The 24,396-nt window shown below is 42.6% G+C and overlaps 1 protein-coding gene across 1 annotated transcript in view; it reads left to right on the top strand.

The window, feature by feature from the left end:
• The window catches only part of LOC146839436 (zinc finger protein 692-like), a 151,154-nt gene that overhangs the window by 50,299 nt on the left and 76,459 nt on the right, over positions 1-24,396 (top strand). The window contains exon 5 of the mRNA XM_085651490.1: positions 10,732-10,774. Coding sequence (XP_085507616.1) covers positions 10,732-10,774 — 43 coding nt within the window. The remainder of the gene's footprint in view (positions 1-10,731; positions 10,775-24,396) is intronic.

Genomic DNA, 24,396 nt, shown 5'->3' with positions numbered 1-24,396 from the left:
GAGATTGCACCCCAGTCCTCCTTTTTCGTAGTTAATAAACGTGGCAATACCTGCACTAATAATCCTGGTAGTGCTGTAGTCTTTTCCCCAAGCCCTGCTCCTGCAGCTCGGGCCTTTTCTTCGTTTTCTAATGCTGTCCAATCTATCTTTTGGTCTCCCACCTCCCATTCCTTTTCTTTGAGTTTCTCGTAAACACCGGCAGGCATTAACACTTTCAGTATTTTCATAATGTCGGGGTAGGTATATTCTCCCATGAGTAGCATGTCTTTTATCTCACGGTGGAAACCTGCTGGATCCTTGTCATGGCTGGGTACTACTTTCTTCATTTCTAATAATTCAATTTTAGTTATAGGCGTGTACACAAACACGCGTGTAAAGTTATTACCTTCACCTCTGATTGGGTGTACTTCGCGTAACGGATTCTGTCTATCTATGTGATACATTTTTCTTCCCATAATGGGAACTGGAACGTGTTCTGGGCACACGAAAGTTATATACTGGTTTCGAAATTCTAGAATTTCTTTAATCAAATCAGTACCTGACCCTCTCCATTTATTCGTGAGTAGTTCTATCAATATGTCAGGTAAGGGTCCTGGATCGGAGTGTTGGCTTTTATATAATATAAGGAGGTGTTGAATCATGTATATACTAGCTAAACGCTGTTCGTATGGGGTAAGATTCAGAAACGTGTGTGCTAGTGCATCATCACTGTATTTGTCGGGACTGTCAGCCCATTGTACTGCTGACCTGGCTAATTCTTGTTCATCCATAGAATCGAGCATATGGTACCCCCTTCGATCTCGGAGTACTTTATCAGCGGCTTGGAATAGGTGTTCAGGGGACCTTGTATTTAACATAGGGGTTTGAGAATGTCTATTACATTCTGGACGTATCGGACATATCGGATCATTAAAGCCTCTAGTATTATTATGGGGTCTTCCTCTACCTACGTAAGCTATCGTTTCTATTTGTTCTGATTCTTGCTCCTCCTCTCCCTCTGATTCAATTCTGTCTGCTTCTCGTCTTTCTTTATGTATTCGTTCTACTTCCTTGCGGATCTTTCGATACATGGCGATTATACACGCCTGTTTATCATGTTTCTCTTCTGATATGTTCTGACCCCATTTGGCGAGTTTTTGCATGGTATCATGATCTGCCCCAGGCCTGTCTTGGTTCCTGATCACGCAGTTTATGAAAAAACGTAGTAGTTGTCTTTGTACATCCACTTTCTGGTATTCCATAGCTTCGTTAATACTTTCTGGGCCTCGCCCTGTTTGGACAAAGTGATATATATTGTCTAGATGTTCAACCATTCCTGGTATCGTCATTAAATATAATGTAGCTCGTCGTATACGTAGTGATGATATTAACAATCTGTCCTGTTTACCTGGCACTGGATCGTATCTACAATCCACAAGATGTTCTTTAAACATGTCGGATGTCACTAGTTGGGGTGTACGTTGGAGTGCTAAATCTCTAAGGGTCTGTTTATTTCGTGGCGGTGTGGCAAACGTGTCTGTCGTACCTCCTGTAGCACCATCTGAGGTGCTGGGCACGAAAGGATTCGTTGGGCGTAAGATAGAAATTGTAGATGCGGGAAAAACAGTAGAAACGGACGGACCTGTTGGAACTAGTGCAGGAGTTTGTTGCTGCGGAGATACAGACGGATGCTCTTGGTGTTGAACACCATCGGCAAGCGGTGTGTGTGGTATGGTATTAGCATACTCGGGAGCTACGTCATCTAAATAGGAGGAAAGGAAAACGTCCTTTGCTGTTTTAGGATGTGCTTTTATCGGGAGCAATGGAGGAGTCAAGTCTTTTGGTATGTCCGGGGTAGCCTTAGGTAATCCTTCGGCCAGAAGAGGATACATACCATTCATAAGAGTATTTCTTTGTCTATCTACTTGTTCTGTTTTTACTCGGGTACCTTCCTCTATTAATAAATTTTCTCGGGTTTTATTTGAATTCTCCCTACCTTTCTCTTCCTGTCTGAGCGCTTTTTCTGTACGTCTATATGATTCTTTACGCCATAATTCAATGGCATCTTTCTGTGACTGTCTGGCTTTCTTTTTCCATAATTCTTCTTCCACTCTCATGATGCAATCTGCATCCCAGGTCCCCGCTGCGGGCCATCTTTGACTTTCTGGTAAATCTTTGGTGTAGTCCACCCATAAATCAAGAAATAACACGGCATCTAAGCCATGTTTATGATACATAAAGTATCCTGGAGTATCCCTAGGTGGGATGGGAACAGCTTCTTCGAGTACCCCTTTTCTAGTTTTGATCTGTCTTAGTTTTGAAAAGAACGGCATTTTTGATCTGGTTACTTTATTTTAAACACACTTAATACAATAAACATAATAATGAACAGTCATTCACACCACAATGTATAGAACGTATTAAAACATTTTAACATTTAACATTTTAACGAGTAATGATGACTAATAGGAAACTAGTTACTGACATAATACTAACACTAAATAATACTTAATTATTTGCAAGACATACTAGATATACTGCTAAACAGTACAGATACACTGCTGAAACAGTGCAGACCGGATTTGTGTACCCAAACCCGTCTTGACCGGCACAGACTATGTGCACGTTAAATGCCTCCCCGGCAATGGTACTCACCGGGTAGCGCGGAACGGAAGGCCTCGGAACTGAACTGAAACTGGACCGGACTGGACTCGACTCGACTGGACTCGGAACTTCGGAACCTGGCGGGCCTCTGTATACCTCGGATCTCGCTCTCTCAGCTAGGCTCTGGTCGGGATACTTCGCACTTCTCACCGCCTCGTCTGGGTGTTGATCGCAGCCTCAGTCACCCCCGCTTGGCCGGAGGGAGATACAGGAAATCCTGCGGGTACGCGTTTTTGTCCGTTCAGCCGTGGCAGGAGACCGGGCCTGCAACGCACCTCCGGCGCGTGAGATGAGAAAGTGTCCCTGTTCGGGCGCCAATTTCTGTGGTAAATATTTCATTACCGGTACTATTTTTTATGCGGTAAAGTCTAGTAAGAATAACTCAGTAAATATAAGAGGCAGAATCCGTGGTATTAGAGGTTCTAAAAGGCTTTATTCCTCTACAAAGGAAATACAATTCGAATTGCAGGCTTCACACTCCATCACCATGAAGGTTCAGGAAGGAAGGCAATACATTATTGACAGGTAATCACTTTTATAAGAAATACATTATAGTGTAACAGATGCAGGAGGCGTAACAGTTGATAAGAGAGATAAAATATGCATACGTAACCAAAAAGGCGGACATATAGGCGTAACTTAGAAAACGTCATTATACATGATGTCACAAGTGGGTGGATCCATAAGAGAATCCTGCAATGTCAGCAGAAATATTTGGCAGAGATGCGCGCGCAGCCGCATGACGTGTGATTGACGTGCAACTAGAGGGTGAAGGGGACTTGACATTTAGCTCTAGATGTGGAGACAGAAGTCTGAGGGGTCATGTCAACCTAATCCCAAATCATATCTAATATCTTATGTTTAAAGAACTGTATTATCCAAAAGGAAAGGTCTCTCGGACGGAATCTATTCTATACTGACTGTTAGTGCGTGTACGAGCGTCTAAGTGTCTACATGAGATGCGAGGGGGCAGGAATCTTCCATGGTAACAGGGCTATGAATTACTTGCACGAGGACAGTGAGGCCTGGCCTCTTGCACGGTAGCTGGAGGAATGTTTACCTAAACTACTAGACAGGAATGCATCGGATGAGGAGCGAAGCAGATAATCTTGAAGGTGAAATACAGTTTTTGGCAGGCAACAGGCTGGATCAGGCACCGTTAGCCGCGCAGGGAGTAGGACAAAGTTCATGGATACAGATGCGGGCTCGAGCTGGAGCTTCCAGAGGCAGAAAGCAGGAAAGGCTTGATGGCAGAATTCAGGGCCTACTCGCCTGAATCTGTAAAATGTGGAAAGTGAACCACATAAAGTCGGTGGCCTTTCATACTTAGGAATGGAATATCTGACCCATTCATGGTGGATCTGAAAGAGGACATGTTGACGGTGGACGCACATGTATTTGCGTCTTCAAAACTGGAACTGGAGGGAACATACATGTACTTATAGCATGCACATGGAGCCGTTGGGGTCTACGATAGGGGACATAACTGATCACAAAATTCATATTTCCTCACCACACTCCAGATAAAACAAGCTTGCAGTAATTTTTCAAACATTACAAAGTGGACATGCACTCTGCACCTCCCAAGTTAGAGCCTGTTGGTGAAAGTATGACAAGCGGTGCTTCTAAGCAGAGCGCCCCTGCCCGGGATCCTGTGCACAAAAACGTCTACGTACTCGCAGGACTGGAGCCAGCAGCAGTAGGCAACGGCGGTGGAGCGAGCTCGGCCCACTCCAAAACATCTGACAACGAGGCTAGCAGCAAGCAGTACCCAGACCAGCAACAGAGATGCTGCTGTTCCTCCATTGCCAAAGCTGGCATCCCCAGAGTGTGTGGGGCGTCAGCTCCTTTTAAAATGAAAGCGCATTGCGCGCTCCTTATAAAAGTTGTCCCCGCCATTGTCCCGCGAGTGCTTGGGGGGTGGCAGCCACTATTCAAGTGAAAGCACACATTGCGCGCTCCATATGCAAGTAGCATCCACCATTGTCCCGCGAGTGCTGTGTGGGCGCGCTGCAAATTTAAGTGCTGCCATTGTCCCACATTATTCATTAAAGAAAATTGTGCTCACAGACTAAATAAAGCATCCTGTGTAACAACCGAAGTAAAAGGGCCATTTGTTATGGGCTGTAACAAATGCAGACAAGGGGGTACCAAGGATGGACTAGCAAGCCTGCTTACGAATCAGAAGTAAGCATTTATGAAGGACAATGACCCAAGCCAATGACAAATATGGGTGGAGAGTGAGAGGGGCTTCCAATGCATACCCTAATACAGCATGCCTTGAAGAGCAAGCACCGCATGCGCACTAACCTTAGGCTTGACCTAAAAAAGAAGAGACCAGATAGAATTTTTGGGGGGATTTTAAGTTTTAGAGCATTAAAATTGTGAGTAAGAGTATGAGAAATAGAGGACGAGAACCAGACACCTAAGTATTAAATCTTAGAAGGACCACATAAAGGTGGTATTATAAAACATAAACGGATAGCATAAGGAATTTAATGGTAAAATCTCAGTTTTGGAGAAGTTTAATTTATAACCAGATATATTAGAATATATATCAATCTCCTGCAAAAAGGGAGTTAAGGAGGTCAGAGGATTAGATCTATAAACCAAAACCTTGTTCGCATAAGCAGAGAGTTTGGTTTCAAGGGAGGTATGTTGAAAACCTGATATAGAAGGATTACAACGAATACATTCAAGAAAGGGTTATAATCAAACAAAAAATAGTAAGGATGAAAGGGTTATAATCAAACAAAAAATAGTAAGGATGAAAGGGGACAACCCTGACTAGTGCCTCTATATAAGTTGAAATAAGGGGAAAAACAGCGATTGACAAAAACACAAGCACGTGGCTCTGAATATAATAGTCTGATAAAAGAGAAAAATTTAGGGCCAAAACCAAACCAATGAAGAGTTTTAAACATAAATTGACAATTAATGTGATCAAATGTTTTTTCAGCATCAAGAGATAGTGCAGTGAGAGGGGAGGGATATTTGTTCCCCAGTGTAAGAATATTAGAGAACATCCTAGCATTATCCAAGGCAAGTCTGCCATTAATAAAACCAGACTGATCAGGTTTAATAAGGCGGGAAATACCATCTTCTAGTCTGGAAGCCAGAATTTTTGCAAGCAGTTTACAATCATAGTTAATTAATGAAATTGGATGATAATTTTTACAGAGGGAATGATCTTTATCTGGTTTAGGAATAATAACAATTGGAGCATACAAAAAAAGAGATATGAATAAAAAAGAAGCAAAGAGTAAAGTAAAGAGTTCAAGTAAATTAGGCGCAAATTAGGAGCAAAAAGAGATTAGTTAAATAGAAAAACATTTAATAGCATCCAGAATCTCCTGGAGAGTTATGTCCTTTTCAGGGGTAGTCGTAATGTCTGGTATAGAGGGAGGATTAGGAATGCCGTTAAAATTTTTTTGGGTATTCTATTCAGAAGGATAAGTATCTTGCGTGTATAATGATTCATAATAAGATTGAAAGGCGTTTACAATATCGGAGTTGGAGTAAAATATAGTATTTTTATGTTCATTTCAAATATGTCCAATACTTTTCATTTCCAATTTAACTTTTAGATAATTGGCCAACATTTTACCAGCTTTATTTTGACCCCCATTATATTCAGATTTAATTATGAGGAGGAGGTTACGTGCATCAACAGTAGCCAGTTTATTCAGGGCGGATTTGGTTTTGATTAGTTCCTGCAAATGAGAAGGCGATTTAGAAGTAAAATGAGTATGTTCAAGAATCTTAATATGTTGTAGAGTGTAGAGTTTTGGGTAGATCAAGAAATTTTTCCTTTTGGCTGTGTAAGCAATAGTAAAGGCCTTTAATGAAGATCTAAAAGCGTCCCAGTTATTATGAACGAAAGTGTCAATAGATTGATTAAATTGAAAGGATTCTTTAATAAAAGAGATATTTCCCAAAATAAAGTTTGGTCTGTTAGTAAGGAATTGTTAAATCTCCAACGAGCATGTTTGGTAGTACTAAGGGATAAATCAGAAGAGGATAAAACAGGGGCTTGGTCATGAAAATGGAGCCAATTTCTGATGATTGATTAGAAGAGAGTAAAGATTTGGAGACTAAAATGTAATCAATTTTAGACATAGTATGATGAACGTTAGAGAAAAATGTAAACTCATATATATCAGGGTTATAGGTTTTCCAATACATCGAAGAATGGATGAGAGGCAATAGCAGATTGAAATGCTTTATGGGATTTGTCTGGTTTAAATTTACATTTAGATTTCCTATCCGAAAATAGGTCTAATCAATCATTGAGGTCACCTGCAACAATAGTATTAGGGTTAGTAAGGGAAGATAGTTTTAAAGTAACATTATGCCAGAAGTAAGGATCAGATGTAACCGGGCAATAAATATTGGAAAATAGTAATTTGTTTTTAAAGATAGTGGCATCAAGCAATACCCATCATCCATTCGTATCACATTCAGTCGATAAAATGTTATTTAAGGATTAATGACATAAAATAGCTACAACACCCTTACGATTAACAGCAGGAGAAAAGATAACTTGACCCACCCATTGATGCTTAAGCTAGAGTGATTTAACATCATTGCCTTGAGTTTCTTGTAAAAAAGCAATATGACAATTAGATTTCAATAAATGTGAGACTACCTGTTGACATTTGACGGGTGAACTAGACTACAAACGTTCCACGAGGCAACAATAAACAAGGATACGGTAACGATAATGACAAACATCAAAGACAATGAGGGAAAGAGTAAGACATCATGTATCAACAATTAGATTACATGAGCATACCGCCAAAAATATAGAGAAGAGAAACAAATAAACACTTCTACCATTATAGACAAAAGAGAAAGGAAAAAAGGCAAAAAGTAAAGTAGAACAGGATAGAAAAGGAAAAAGAAATAGAATAAGAAAATAATAAAGAAACAGATTAAGGACAAAAAGCCAGATCTGAGGTAAAAGGAAAGGAAAGTACAAGGCATGTCAGCACCAAAAGCACGAACGACAACGGAGAGAGAAATAAAAGAAGATTAAAAAAAATAAAGCCATATAAATTAGATGAAGAGACAGGTAAAAAAGGGAGAGGCCATGCATAAAATTAACAGTTTAAGAACATTGCGCATTTATATCCATAGCTTGCTTTGTAACACTTTCGTAGGAACATTTTTAATTTAACCAGATCTTCAAAAGACCGGGAGACTCCCTCGTAGGTGAACTTACAGAGGCAAGGATTTAAGATGCCATAGCAAATGTTCAGATATCTCAGTTGAGGACAAAAGCTAAGAATTCTTTACGTCAAGCATTGGTTGCAGTGGAGATATCTTGAGAAACGAAGATGCTGTGACCAGACCATACTAGATTATGTTTTTCCCTGGCGGCTTTCAAGACACGCATCAAGTCGGTGAATTTTAAAAAGAACATTATGATACCTTGAGGTCTAGTAGAGTGAGTTTGGAGACGGCCTAGACGGTGTGCTCACTGAGTATTTAGAGGAGAAGAAGACTGATGGTCTTGAAGATCAGGTTATAATTTCTTTAAGAAGGTCAGGGCCTTCAATGTTCTCAAGTAGACCATAAAGGCGAAGATTATTCCTTCTATTTCGGTTCTCGAGGTCCTCAGTAAGTAATTTAAGTTTTTGAATTTCTTCTTCCAACATGGGGATTTTGGTAGCTATATCCTGAAGGTGACCTACACGTTGTTCCATATCAAACATTTCGCCCTCCATAATACTCCAATGATCTTCAGTTTGTTGCAGTTTTTCGTTGCTAGCATTCATGAAAGGTTTAAGGGCATGCACCTCAACCAAAATAGTATATAAAACAAGGTTGTGAGACGACTGGATCGGAGATGGAGGGTCATTTTTGGCTCTCAGGTTTAGTGCCAGAAGATAATGGTTTAGCTGTAATATGGGAGTCACTGGCCATTCTGATGAAATGCACAGAATGCGGAGTAAGCTTTTGAGAGGATCAAAGCCTGCCCATACAATATAGTAGTTGTGAGTAAAATATAAAAGGGAATAGTCAAGGCATTACAATAATGGAAAATAAGCTGGAGGACATGTACTGTTACATAAAAAAGTATTTATAAAAAATATATCAATACAGTAGGCGTACCAGTAATTCGTCCAAAAGATTTAATAGATAATGCTATAAACTTGAAATGGAGATCACAAAAAATAGTTGTATTGAAAGTTAAATGAGGCTATCTGGTCAAAACATTGTGGTAGGAGTTGTTGGTTACCCGTTGAGGTTGTGAAGTACAAAATTCAGAAATGCAAGCGATGCGCTAAGAATATGGCGGCTTTTCGCGTGTGACTGGAATTCACCTTCACAGCAGCAGATTGGAAAAAAAGGATTTTTGATAGTTCCCACCGGCTTTCGAGTGCGCACTGAAGCAAGGGAACAGGAGACCCCCTGAGGATCCACCTAACAACTTAGAGCTCCACTTCTAAATCACTGCAGTTGCAATTGGAAATTCAAGCCCATTAATCAAAATGGAGCACAAGAACCTCAAAGCCAATAACAGTGAATGGCAGTGCATAAAATCAAGTAGAGCATGAAATCCAGAGGAAAAAATATTGCCTTCAATCTCACAAAACTGCGTGTCACATCCGCAGCACAGTTTCCATGAATGTAGTTATCTTCTTTTTAACCTAATCTCCAACAGGAGCCACAATATCAGGGCAGCTTGCAGCCAGCACACTCCATCCCAACTATTGAAATTATTTGGGACAGTATTACATTATTTATTTGGTATTCAGCGCTTCGATGTTCTCCAGCTGACTAAGAGCCGAAAAAGAGTTCCAGACGGGAATTGACAGTTCACCAAATCCTTTGAGCAAACCTCTAAACACGAAGATCAGAGACTCGAGCAGCACGCTGAAGAAATGTCGGGCGCTTGAGTGTGACTGAAAATCACCCCCGCAACAGCAGGACTGAAGGGAAGGATCTATGTAGATTCCCATCAGTTTGCAAGTACGCAAGAAAGTAAGGGAACAGGAGACCCTGTCAGGGAACGTCAGGCATGGCCATGAGGAGCTCAAAAAGAAGACATTCGCTACTTAAATCGATGGAGCTCAGTGGTCAGTCGCTATCTTGCTTCTGTGCGAAAGCCACGCCTCCCTGCACTGTGTTAGTTTGTAGACAAATATTTTGTTGCAAGGAATCTCACAGTTTAACGTAATAGCCCAGGGGTTTGCGATACAGAAAGGGTTGCATTTATTTTGCCAATTGCTATTTTGTACATAAATGTAATGTTATAACTATTGAGGGAGGAGTTTGGCTCTGAGTGCTGGGTTGATGGGATGATCTTGCGGGCTTCTGATGAAAAAAGAGTGCTCTATATTGCACTTTTGTCTTCTAGGAACGAATATGCTTAACGAGCATGACTGAGTTGGCTATGGTGAAATCTGTTGATCAAAGCTATAGGCGTGATCTGTTTATTTTGGAAAGTTACAATAAAAGGGTAGGCCGGACTTAGTTATTGTAGGCCGTTAAGGGTGGATTATCATTACACTGTTAAAGGTTGTAGAGAGATAATTCTTACAGGCAGTTTGACAGATTAACACAGTAGGTAAGAAATTTGGTGTTGGTTACCCTGTGACAAACACTTTTATGTAGAAGATTTTCACTTTGCCGTTTTAGAAAGGGTTGTACGTTGTTTTGTTACATTTAATTTAGTACTGAGTACATTTTTATAATTTTATGACGTGAATGAAAAGAACATTTAAAAATTTAAAAAAATTACGCTGAAAATGAGAAATCGACTGGTATAGGTTTACTTGTGAGTTCTTCCTTGACTCGCAGCAGTTGCTTCTGTGTTCCTTTACCTTCTCTTTAACCCTAATTCTTTTCTGTGGTTTTTGCTGTCACTCCTGAGACCAGAGTCTCACTGAACTATGTCTCGGACGGTTTTAAAACTGGACACTTTGTCATACATTAAGTCCATGCTTTGTTTCCACCACATCTTCTGTTAACTTCGTTTTATTCTGCAGTCGGTTCCTGACCCATGTAAAACAATGTTCTATTTCCTATGATACTGTGTCATAGGTTGTGTAATTGGTGATCTTTTTATGTCTTTGGCAGGTCTACAGGCGGATATTGAGACTGGCATTTCAGATGAGAATAGGTATGTGCCATATTTCTGTTCTCTGCAGTAGAAATGAGGATAGAATGGGAGATCATGAAGCAAACCATTCTGAGAAAAAGAACTCATGGTGTTAGACACAGGTGGGCGGGGAGAACGCATATCTCATATTTACACTCTTCCCTTCACACTAATCATGAGCCTAGTGTTATTGTATTGTAACATTTATGTAGCTCTTCACCCCCTTGAACAGGTCGTGCATGGTTGAAAAGGATGTTGCTTGTGATTGGACCTGTGAGTGAGATGTCGGGCGAGGTCCATGAGGTTTGATGACTTGCTGTATACATGGTGCAGTGCTGTGTGTTAAAGTAGATGAAGTTGCACCCACAGTGCAATATTATGAGCACTACCTGTACTGGATGATATAAAGGTGTCAAGTTAAATAAAGTACAAAGAATTGTAAGAACCACTGAGAGTACTTCTTAAATCGCATGCCAGCATGAGCATCGGGTCCTTCAGAATCACTTGAGATTAACTCAAAGACTGTAAACTACTCATTGGCGTAATGAAGAGCTCCAGAATGAGGGCTTTTCTTGTCATAGGCTTCTCATCTACCAGGTGAGTCTTCCTAACAACGTGCAAAACTTGTATGCTCCAGTATAATTTCGAATCTCGTCCTGCGAGTTTTAAGGTTTAAACATATGCATTAGTATTTTCATTCATTCATCTGACCTCACATCATAATGTGGTGGGTCAACTTAAAGAGAAAGTTGAGACCCTGTATTCCACCCATAGCTTCACACAGTCTTCCCAAGGACACGTAGGAATTTCTTGGTGTAGAAGATCTAAAATGGCAGTAAGGTCTGTCTCCAACTAGACAACTCAGGCTTAGAGTTTACGTCTGTATGACAAACAAGTGATAGCAAATCACCTAATGTATGTAAAAGCTCTGAAATAAAAATTGATCAGACTCTAATGGGTTTGCAGTAGAGGTTGGGTTAGTTGTGTTTGTTATGTTTTGGTACTTGGGGCATTTGTACAAAATGTTACTTTACTGGTCTTGCTAGCACACAAATATAGGAAATGCATCTACATCTCTCTATGTTGTATCTAAAGGAATCCATGCATGGTCACATTTTTGCAACATATTGGTACCTTAGGAGTAACAGTAACTGAGGTGAATAGAACTATTGCAATAACTATAAAATTAATAAAGTAAAATTTCTTCGTAACAGTGATACAAATATTTAATTTACCATTGACCTGTTGTCCAGGTTTTCCATGAAATGTCACAGACATTTGTCACGATAGGCCATGGATAAGTTTCACATGGTACACACAGCTATTAAAATGGCAGGTGAAAATGTGCGTGCCTGGTAATGCCATCATATGTCTAGTTAAATTCTCATGTGCTCAAAAACAATCATTTTATACCCAGATACAGCAACGTATTCCCAAGGAAGACAATCATATGACATTTCATTGTTTATACAGCGCTTGCATACCACTAAAGCTTGATCTTGGCACTGACGTAACAGGATTTTTATTGATCATTTGTCATGTCATGGACTGTCATTCCATACTACAGGGCCATGTCAGTACAGATGCTAATTAACTAAATGGATTGGAGGCAGTTCCCTTGTAGGTCAGTTTTATCCCTTCTGTTCGTAGAGCCACACTCGAATACTTTGGGTACCTTTCTTGCATGCCCAGATGGAGCTTCCTTACGATGCCCTTCTTAGCCCATTTTCTGCCTCTGATGCTCGTTTGCTGACTCTAATGGCCAGTTGCTACCTATTGCTCCTAGTTGCTGCCTGATAAGTCTGTTTGCTACCTTTCATGTCTAGTTAGTGCCCCAAATGCCCATTTTCTCTTTGTAGCCCGGTTTTTAGGTCTCGCCTGGCGTTAGCTGCACGCATGCGATGCAAGGGCTTCTTGGAATCGATACGGTTCGAGAAGTCCTGTCTGAGCTCCGCCCGCAATTGTGATTGGTGTGCGTCGTTTGTCATCACTTATTATTCAGAACAGACTTTGTTGATTGTCCAGGAGTGTTTTTAAGCGCTCCTGGTTGCCACCCTGTCCGTTTTAGGCCACGCCCAGTGGGATTGGATCTTTCACTGGTGGCGTGAGACGGTGGGTTTTATGATTGGCCGCACTTTTTTTTTTTTTTACTATTGCGTGCGTTCACACAGTGCTGTGGCGACAGCTGTTTGTATTCTTGTGACACCGCGCTCTGTTTGTTTTTAACTTTGAAACTGGGCGCGGCGCCCGCTTCAAGGACACCACGCTCAGTGTTAAAGTTAAGAAATATATAAAGAAACCGAGCGTGGTGTCCGTGCAGCGATGCCGCGCTCAGTTTCAAAGTTAAGCATTTGCAGTATTTTCCTTCTTTGTTCATTATGTTAATTTATTCAGTTTCGTTTTCCCTGTCCTCCCTTCCTTCTCGACTTCCACTATTCCACTCTCTTCCTTCATTTCTTGCTCTGTCTTTTTCTCCATGTAGTTTCCTCCTTACTCCCCTCGCAGATGTTTCCAATTATCCCCATCTTCTTCGTTAGTTGTGTTTCGGCTTCGTTGTCCCTTTCACACCATTTTCTTAACTCGGGATTTCTTTATGCCTCTCTCTATGTAGTTTTGCTCCTCTTATTTTTCAGCTCTCTCAACTTTTCCACATGCCCTGTACGTGCCGCATACTTTCTTTCTCTCTGACTCTCGTGTTCTTCACCCACATTAACCTTCTCTCGCTCTTTTTTCTTTCTCTTAGTCTTTCACTCTTACTCCCACTTTTCCCGCCCCTCTCGTTTTTTTTTCTCTTTCTTTCTTAGGGTGTTATTTTCTCTCGCTCTGGTTCAGCACAGTCCATGCAGAGAGAGGGCGTGGGCGGGGTGGGGGTCTGGCGGAAGCAGGGAGTATATGGAGCCTCCATGTTGGAGGGGTCCTCTGCGGCTCGAGGGGTGTATCCCCTGTGAGTTGAAACTCGTGTGAACTTCGGGAGTGGGTTTGGGGGATTCTTAGATGCTCACCAGCCCTTGACTGCTCCTACTGTGGTGTCCCTCTTACCCCCCCTCCCCCCTCAAAGACAACCCCCACCGCCGTGAAACACTCTGCTGAGGGCCCCTGTCATCATACTGCAGATCCTGTCCTAGGAAGCTGCCCTCAGCTGCATGTGGGAGGGTGGGGGGTACCACTCCACTTGGGCAAATACGCGCACGGCTGCGAGAAAGGAAAACCAAGGCAAGACAGAGGAATGGCGAGGGACGACTGGGAAAGAGAAAGGAAGAAAAAAAGAAATGGGGAAAAAAGGGAAGCAAGATGGAAGAATTGAAAATAAGGAAGAAGATAGAGTGGAGCGTTAAAAAACAAGAAGTAAGACAGACATAATTTATGAGAAAAGAAAAAGATGAAAGACGGAAAAAGAAAAAGCATTGAAAATGCAATAGGTCTCGCCTTTGATTAATTAAAAGCCATTTGCTTTGCTAATGGTATTGTATAACGAAGCAAATGGCTTTCACTTAATAAAAGGCAAGACCTATTGCATTTTTAATGCTTGTTCTAATGTGCACTATGTGCTTCCTGTTCCTACCGGTCATGTACACTTGCTACCTCATATACCTACTTGTTGCATCTTATCACTATGTGTTCTCATATGCTGATTTGCTTCCTCATATGTCTAGTTAATGCCTCCGATGCCTTGCTGCTCCCTCTTATGCTGACCTTATGTTTCCTATGCCTATCCTAACCTGTCTCATATAGCTGTTGCATTTAATGTCTAGTTGCTAACTCGTATGCCATGTTGCTGACACATCGCCAGTTGTTGGCTATGATATCCATTTGCCATTTATGATGCCCACCTACTGACTCAGATGCCCAGCTTGTCCCTCTAATGCCCAAGTTATGCTTTCCATGCGTGTTCCTACCTGTCCAGCACAGAATGTAGCTCTGCCTGTCCAGTTGCTGGCCCATATACCCACGCCCTGCCTCCTATGCCCACGTTTTGCTTCGTCTGTTCAGGTTCCACCTTTGAAGTTCAGTTTATGCTTCTTATGTTTGCTCATGTTTCTTGTCCAGTTGCTCTTTCTGGTGCCCAATTATTGCCTCTCTTCCCCAGACACCTCTCCCTGTGCCCAGATGCAGCCTCTTAGGCTTAATCTCTACTCCATATGTGATCATATGCTGCCTCTAATGAACAGTTTCTTCCTCTCATGCCCAGTATTTCTCTTATTTGGATTTGCAGCTTCACACAGTAATGTGCTACCTCATGTGCAGTTTCATAGCCCAAGTTCCCTTCTCATTCATCAAGGTGTTTCCTTCTATGTTGTTGTGCAGCATTATGTATCAATAAGGTTTATCAGTTAATTAAATTGTCACTGACATTTGCTTCACCCAGTTGGGAATCTCGTCTGGGAAAACTTAACCTTCCGTCCTTCTGAAACTGGTAAAATAAGTTCTATTAAATGTGGTAGCAAACACACCTGTTATTTAGAGACTGCAAAAATGTAGTCTGAAGTAGTTTGTATGTACATGTGCAGCTTCATAATCCCACGTGCAGTCATAAATGCCCACTTATAGCTTCAGGTGCCCAGCTGAGCTCTTGCATGCCATTTCAGTGCCTCCTATATCTTGCACAGCCTCATATGGAATACGGTAGTAAAGCACTATATGGGAACTGTCAATTAGTATTTGTCTAAGTGAAGCATCATGTGTTCAACTGTAGTTGTAGATGCCTGCTCACAAACTCATATGCCCAGGTGTGGCTTGTGTGCCAAGGTGCTGCATTTGGTGATGTTGTCATTGGTGCCCAGTTTTGGGTTCTTGTGCCTGTGCTCAGCCTCACACTTTCTTGAACAGGTTCATATGACAGTGAGCCTCCTCGCGTGCCAGACCAGATGCCCAACTACATTCTCGTAAGCCTTTGTGTAGTCCCTTGGTAGTCCCTGGTCCCCTCTTTCCTGAAGGACTCCTGTAGTTTTGCTCACTTGGGGATGTTGCAGCAGGGTCTTTTTTTAACAGACACGTGGGGCTTCTGTTTCTAGTTGCATGATTGTTGTCCTGCTGGGGTTCACACCAGGGCGGCGTGGCGTGAGGTAGTGAGATTTGGCATGGATCCCTCTTTCTAGGTGCCTTCTGCACTGAAGTTAGACTATAGGTGCTATTGAGAGGAGGACTACTGCTAATTTGTCTCTCTATTTTTCCTCCACATTGTTCCTTTGTTTCTGCCCAGGTCAAGAGCTGAGAGCTCTCTTCACTGGCTCCGCTCAGCAGCCTCAGGAGGCTCGCTTGAGTAACTTATCATCCTCATTGTTCTTAATTTTTGACACAATAGAGCGTGAAGTAGTTCATGTCTCTTGACTTCCCATGGCTCCCCTCTAGCTATTGACGAGAGGCGGTGTAAAGGATTACAAGTGAAGAAATACATGGCTCTCAGTGAGGTAGGGCCACTCACAGGTTGGACATGAGTGAATGAGGAGAGGCGTGGAGCTCTGATGTCTACATTCTTCCTGGCTGCTCTTGGAAGCAGAAACTAGAAAGAGGGCTTCCCACTATTCACTTAGAGCGTAAACAGTCTCCAGTGGAACCTGAACTGGCTGCGCCAGCTAAGTAATCTAAAGGAGAGAGGTGTCCTTATGCTTTACCTTTTTAGAAGCAGTGTCTGTTTTTCCTTCCTGTAGCTAACACACTCATTTCCTCATGTGTTTTTCTTTATTTACTGCAACTCAATTAATAGCTGATTAATGGGGAAACAAAGTCGGATACTTAATGCCTCAAAGAAAGGGCACAGGAGCTTTGAAAATAACGTAATCCTACATTTTACATACATTCTACAAATAAATAAATTAGGACATGAGAAAGTCTTGTGACTGATTGCACGCTAAAGTGATCAGCTGGGCAGTGTAACACACTATATTTACATTAGAAAATAAGACTAATCTTAGAGGTAGCACATGCTATAACTCATTGAGGGCGTTGTAGTGAATTTGGTTAAAAACTACAAATTCTCTTTTTTTATAGTAGAAATATGAGGTCTTTGCTGCTGATGGTCAGAGTTTTAAGTACTTCTGTCATGTTGCCTTGAATTCTCTGTTTGACTTAAAATTAATAAGAGAATCTGAGAGTCGCCTGGGACCTTCGGTATGTTCATATATAGAAACGCTGGGCCCATGGCCAATAACATTCCAAGCAGTTCAAATGTATCCAAAGGTTACTTTAATCAATTTATATAGTAGATTATAAAGAGTTAATCAGTGAAGGTGTAGTGTGTGTGTGTATGTGATGAGGAACGTGCTTGGTGGTCTCATAATAGTGATACAAGTGAGAACCAGGGATCACTTGTATCATAAAACAAGAACTACACGGCCCATTTCTGTGTACATGTACAGTCCTAAATAAAGGGTCTGTAGTAATAGTCGATGTTTCGATCCCCTAGAACAATGGTAGGGTCATCACCAGGACACTCAAAATAAGTGAGACCAAACCACAAAAACAAACAATCCCTTTAGAGATCATAGAGCTCATATTCTCATATGGAAACATTACATCAACAATATTTTCCTGATTTGGAAGGATTCCCCGGAGACACTAACACTTTTCCTTACCTGGCTAAATCAAAAAGGTAATGGTCTGACCTTTACTGTAACAAACAGTAGGGAAGAAATCCCTTTCCTAGATGTAATTGTTAAAGTAGAAAACAACAATTTGTGCACAGCACTCTATCGGAAACCTGCTAAAAGAAATACCTTGCTGGAATACTCCAGTTTCCCACATGCTCCTTGAAAGACTCCTTACCTTATAGTCAATTCTTAAGCATACTTAGAAATTGCCATCACAGACGAGACTTCTTTAGAGAGGCTGAAATACAAGTTGTTAAACTCATGGCAAGGGGGTACCTCAAATGTCTTTGAAAACGCTCACTCATGCAAGCTTGGTACTGTCCCAGAGAAACATTGCTTAGAACAGAAACGCATTTGCGTGACCACTTTCCCTCTAATCTCAACCTTAGTCTTTGAAACCATCAAAAAACGCTGGAAGGTATTGTCAGCAGGGGACCTTGCATCACATGTTGTTGTATAGAAGGAGAAAGAACCTGAAAGATCATTTGGTAAGGTTCTCGTTTACACCCAGGATATTACCGGAAACCCCAATTGAACACACTGCGTTATCACCAGTTAAAGGACACTTTCAATGTGGCCAGTGTAGTGTGTGCCAGTTCCTTAAAGAAACGAAAACATTTTCCCATGCCAGTATTGAGAAACCCCTTAGTGTTCTCTAACTGTAATATTGTAACGTGATTTACAGTAGAACTATCGATGCGGAAAACTACACATTGTGCAGACCACACGAAATAAGGATGCATATCTGCCAACACCAGAAAAAAGCAAAAAACGATGGATTTAGGCCCGGATCTCTGTACTGGGGTGAATGTATGACATTGTTCTGCATTCTGTCCATCAATTGTTGTTTTTGCATTTGTCACCCCAAGTGGGATGGGTATGCTCAGACGTGAGTCCCGTGCTCTCCATGCCACTGGAATCAAGATATCCTGGCTGAAGAGGGGTGAAACTCCGAAACCGGTCCTAGGATGCTTGTTTCCAGTCAAGGGAGGACCTGGCTTGGCAGTTCGGGCTGGACTGTTCCCATGAGGCACAGGGTCAAGACTGATTTGCATATGGCTGGGTTCAAACTGGAATGGCATGGTGAGCAAAAAAATGATGGATTTAGGCCCAGATCTCTGTACTGGGGTGAATGTATGACATTGTTCTGCATTCTGTCCATCAATTGTTGTTTTTGCAACACCAGAGCTGCATCCGCTGTAAGGTCCCCTCTGCTCCTTTAGTGAAACATTTTGTTGCTGAAGACCATATGGAGGATGACATAAAGAAGCAGGTGATCAGCATCTTGAAATTACCAGAAAGAGGTGGCAACTTGAAACTGCTGCTCAACAAGGAAGAACTGAAATAGATCTTCAGAATGGATACAGTGAGGACTGGTTTGAATCGTCAAGAGGAATGGACTACTTTAATCTGCGTTGGTTTCAGATTCCTACCTGCACTGTCTGTTGTTTCCTGCTGAACCTTTTTCATACAAGCAGCCAACCATTTTCATTATTCATATGCAGTTGTTTGTTACCCATCCTGTAATCTTTGGCATCTTAAGGTTCTTTCTTCTTCTAGTATAACCTCTTGAACTCCCTTTCATGTATTCTTCCAAGCCCTATGTAAATATATGTATTTGTTTTCTGCAAGTTAATTTTTTCTGCAATTTTTCAGCTACTGCAAGATTACATCCGCCATCTTTTTTGTTTTTTTTTCCCCAAGTGCTTTTTCTATTTTCTTATTCCTGTGTATGGATTGTGTTCGCCTCTGGGAGCATAATAGACTAGATATGTCGGGAGACGCTTCTCCACACAGGCCCAATAAATGCTCCCTCTTGCCGGTACAGTCCTCTCAATTTGCCGGACTACGCAGTCCTCCTCAGGAGAAGAGCTCACTAATCCGGTATTTGTAAAGCACAAACTAATCACCTGTAAGGATCTCAAGGCGCTGGGGTCCGTCGGGGAGATTTAAGTGAGCAATGGCCCAGAGTCACATGATGCTGAGCTGATCTGCCTTCGGTGTTGGGGATCGAACTGTGAGCCCCGCGCTCCGGAGTCAGCTGCCCTGCCCGCAGCCCCGCACCTCTCCCGCTCACCGCGGAGTATCTTTACCCTCAAGCGTATTCAATTTACTTTGTCTGTCAGCGCTGTGCAGCTGACTTTCTTCAAAGTGCTTTACTCCTGGGAAGACCCGCTACTTGCGGTGCATTTCTTCCTGCACAAACCATTATTTGACTTTATCGTGGAGTTCGCATTTGACCAGAAGAATAGCTTATGGTGGCGTTTCCACCTGTATGGGGCACCTGTTTTGTCCACAACTGATTGGGGGCCCCAAATTCAACTATGTATATTTTGACATATACTCTCCCAGTTTTCACTATAGTTTTAATTGCTCTCGGCCTAAGCTTGCCATGATCACTTTTCTATTTATAAGCTGGTGGGCTGTATACTATTAAAACCTATAGAGATTGGAAATCTTGGGATACTGCGCTCTGCCCTGTGGATTAGATTCAGATAGGCTCCATCAACATAAGCATTGTTTGACTTTCATTGCGCTCTGCAGGATCTCCTCTCAACACTCTTGTCATGTGTCTCTACCTTTCCCAAAGAAGCTTATGCTCTGCATTCTGTAAGTAGGAATCACACTGTATGTACTTGAAGCTCACGCTCAGGCAGTGCTTTTGTCATTTTAATTTGGGTTGTTAACTGTTTTCTTTTTCAGATTTTGTTCTCCCTGTCTTGGGCTCACTTATTTTGAGAGTCTTGAGGATGATCCCACAGTTCTTCTAGGGGATTGAAACGTTACCTTTATTATGGACCCTTTTTGAAAGTATGTCCATAGAAATGGCCCGTAGTCGTCTTGTTCTATGATGCACATCTTTGATCACTGATTCACTCTTGTGTATCATGATTCACACTTGTGTATCATGATTCACACTTGTGTATCATGCTTATGAGAGCACCGAGCACATCTCATTACACAGCCACTGCGCAATCACTGATGAATTCTTTATAATCTACTATAGAAAATATTAAAGTAACCTTTGGGTACATTTGAATTGTATGGAATATTGTAGTCTGTGGGACCAGTTTTCTATATTTGAATTCTGTTTGACAATATTGCAGAACTCCTGCCATGGCCTAAGTTTCGAAATTGACCTGCTGCCCAGTGGTTTTCAGTTGTAAAGTAGAACGGCTAAACTCTGTGCAGTGAACTGAAATCTTTCTACACAGTCATACATGTGTAATTTTAAAATTAACCTAGTCTCCCTCCCACCAGCTATTTCGCCCTCCAACCTTTAAACACTATTTAAAAAAAAAAAAAGACCATCTTGTGAAACACACTTCTTTTTCCTGAGAAGGAAAAGATTCAAGAAACGTTCTGTTTTGTTCCTGGCTTTGAAATGTTGCATTCAGACTTGTCCTAGAGGCCAGTTGCTCTACTAGATATGGGATTTTTTTAGCTCTTTTGTACTACTTGCACATTCATTGCTTTTTAAAGTGAAGTCAACAGCATGCTATAATTCTTTGTATATCCTCTTTCCATCATACATTTTTTGGTTCTACAAAGGGTTGGGAGTGAGTGCATTAGGATGTTACTGTCACTGGCACTATTGTTGTTTTGCTAGTTTTATAAACCACCAGCATTGTTAAGTTTGTTTTGTGTAGTTTTCTGATTTATCATTTGGGTCCTCTGCCCTGTCTCTTTAATAGTTTCCCCAGGTCTTGTTTCACTTCACTTATGTTTTCTTTCCTTTCAACTTCCCCTCACCTCTGCTAAATGTCTGACCCAGCATAGCTGCAGACAGAGGCCTCTGTGACTCCACCTCCGTACACAAGAAGACAATCAAGGAAGCCATCAAGAGCAATTGTAAATATTTTGGACCTTACTAAACCAAAGGCCCTTAAAAGGAGACCACCACAAAATCCAAAAATGTTCTTAAGGAAACCACTGTGCTCAAGATTCATACGACAACAGGCAAGACCTGACCATATGCAGATTATAGATCTCACTTGATCTAGGAGAGCAAAAGTGTTCTCTGGCCCCATAGATCTGACCCCACACAGACAGTATATACTTATGCACTCAGTAGAGTAAGAGTGAGTTTTTGCCTGGTAGAACTGACTCATCCAGGGCAGCAAAAGTGTATTCTACCCCTGTAGATCTGATCTTATGCAAAGGGCAGAGATCACTGCACCCAGGAGAGCAAGACTGGATTCTAGCCCCGAAGACCTGTCCTGACGCTGAGGGTAGAGATCACTACACCCAGTGCAGCAAGTGTGGGGTCTAGCCATGAATATCTGACTCTATGAGTAGAGGTGACGGCACAGTTCCACAAGGCACACTCTTTGGGACACTCCGGACAAAGAGAGGGCTGATGACGATCCTCTGCTGATGGGAGGGACATTCAGTGATAAAAAGGGTTACGAATGGGGCTGCTATGGTGCTAACTCCCCAGAGGAGAAGATTATAGTTTGCAATCCTCTCCTCATAATCGACAAACATTTAATGCACTGAGCCAAAGGTCTGGAGAACAGCACCATGGAGCTAGGGAAGGAAGACTCTGATCTCATATCTGAGACATTTCCAGCTCACATATGTGGTGGTCAGTAACTGCCCGTGTTGGCACAGAAGTGGTGGGAGTTGCCAGTATCTAGCAGTGCCTAATATGTTTGGGATGTAGTACTTCATCAGACAATGACCACTTCATGCTAAGAAGCAGGGGCTGTTTTCTATCACTATGTGATGAACCGTCAAACTCACACCATCGTAATCATGCTTCACTGTGTTTATAACACCCCTAGAAGACCTACCATGTGCTAAGACACATCCCATTGGCCAGAAATTGTATGGTCAAAGGGTGTACACAAATCATGAAAGTCTTAGCTCAAGTACAGTAGCATTTGCAGCAGACGGGATATTAACAGCTTATAAATGGCAGCCACTCTCCTGTACAGCCTTTCCTTGACCGTCTCCGACCCTCTTGTGCATCCCTTGCCCTTCACCCTCTATTCACACTTTTTCGAGAAGCAGATCTGGACAGTTCAGAGGATGTAACTGTAAGCAGCAAGGCAGTACCTTCACTTCAGGGAATGTGCATTTGTAACATCTGACCTCAACGCTCGCCAGTGAAGATGAGACTTACCATGATGTTGCAGTGCGCCATATGGCTTGTAATATCACTTCAAAAAGGCGTACCATTGTTGCCTTCGAGGGCGCCAAGATCCATCCAAAAGCCTGGCTTCATACCTAACATTACGAAATTTAGTGGCCAGATCACACATCATTCTGGAACAAACTCAATAACTAACTGAAAGAGCAAGCAAATAAGAACGAACTGAAGTTCTTGCGCATTAGGGCAACTGTCAACTTAGAAACCTCACCACGAAGCAGCACATAGAGAAACCTCACCCTATGCAGCAGCACATCTATAAACCTCACCCTGAAGCAGCACATCTAAAAACCTCACACTATGCAGCACATATAGAAACCTCACCACGGAGCAGCACATCCAGAAACCTCACCACGGAGCAGCACAACCAGAAACCTCACCACGGAGCAGCACAACCAGAAACCTCACCACGGAGCAGCACAACCAGAAACCTCACCACGGCGCAGCACAACCAGAAACCTCACCACGGAGCAGCACAACCAGAAACCTCACCACGGAGCAGCACATATAGAAACCTCACCACAGAGCAGCACATCCAGAAACCTCACCACGGAGCAGCACAACCAGAAACCTCACCACGGAGCAGCACATATAGAAACCTCACCACAGAGCAGCACATCCAGAAACCTCACCACGGAGCTGCACATCTAAAAACCTCACCACAGAGCAGCACAACCAGAAACCTCACCACGGAGCAGCACATATAGAAACCTCACCACGGAGCAGCACATCCAGAAACCTCACCACGGAGCAGCACATATAGAAACCTCACCACGGAGCAGCACAACCAGAAACCTCACCACGGAGCAGCACATATAGAAACCTCACCATGGAGCAGCACATCCAGAAACCTCACCACGGAGCAGCACATATAGAAACCTCACCACAGAGCAGCACAACCAGAAACCTCACCACGGAGCAGCACATATAGAAACCTCACCACAGAGCAGCACAACCAGAAACCTCACCACGGAGCAGCACAACCAGAAACCTCACCACGGAGCAGCACAACCAGAAACCTCACCACGGAGCAGCACATCTAGAAACCTCACCACAAAGCAGCACATATAGAAACCTCACCACAGAGCAGCACAACCAGAAACCTCACCACGGAGCAGCACAACCAGAAACCTCACCACGGAGCAGCACAACCAGAAACCTCACCACGGAGCAGCACATCTAGAAACCTCACCACAAAGCAGCACAACCAGAAACCTCACCACGGAGCAGCACAACCAGAAACCTCACCACGGAGCAGCACATCTAGAAACCTCACCACGGAGCAGCACAACCAGAAACCTCACCACGGAGCAGCACAACCAGAAACCTCACCACGGAGCAGCACATATAGAAACCTCACCACAGAGCAGCACATCCAGAAACCTCACCACGGAGCAGCACAACCAGAAACCTCACCACGGAGCAGCACATATAGAAACCTCACCACAGAGCAGCACATCCAGAAACCTCACCACGGAGCTGCACATCTAAAAACCTCACCACAGAGCAGCACAACCAGAAACCTCACCACGGAGCAGCACATATAGAAACCTCACCACGGAGCAGCACATCCAGAAACCTCACCACGGAGCAGCACATATAGAAACCTCACCACGGAGCAGCACAACCAGAAACCTCACCACGGAGCAGCACATATAGAAACCTCACCACAGAGCAGCACAACCAGAAACCTCACCACGGAGCAGCACATATAGAAACCTCACCACAGAGCAGCACAACCAGAAACCTCACCACGGAGCAGCACAACCAGAAACCTCACCACGGAGCAGCACAACCAGAAACCTCACCACGGAGCAGCACATCTAGAAACCTCACCACAAAGCAGCACATATAGAAACCTCACCACAGAGCAGCACAACCAGAAACCTCACCACGGAGCA

The sequence above is a fragment of the Triturus cristatus genome, chromosome 4_1 (genome assembly GCF_964204655.1).
Source record: "Triturus cristatus chromosome 4_1, aTriCri1.1, whole genome shotgun sequence".
NCBI lineage: Eukaryota > Metazoa > Chordata > Amphibia > Caudata > Salamandridae > Triturus > Triturus cristatus.
The sequence above is the reverse complement of the archived record's forward strand: the minus strand, read 5'-3'. Positions and strand labels throughout refer to the sequence as shown.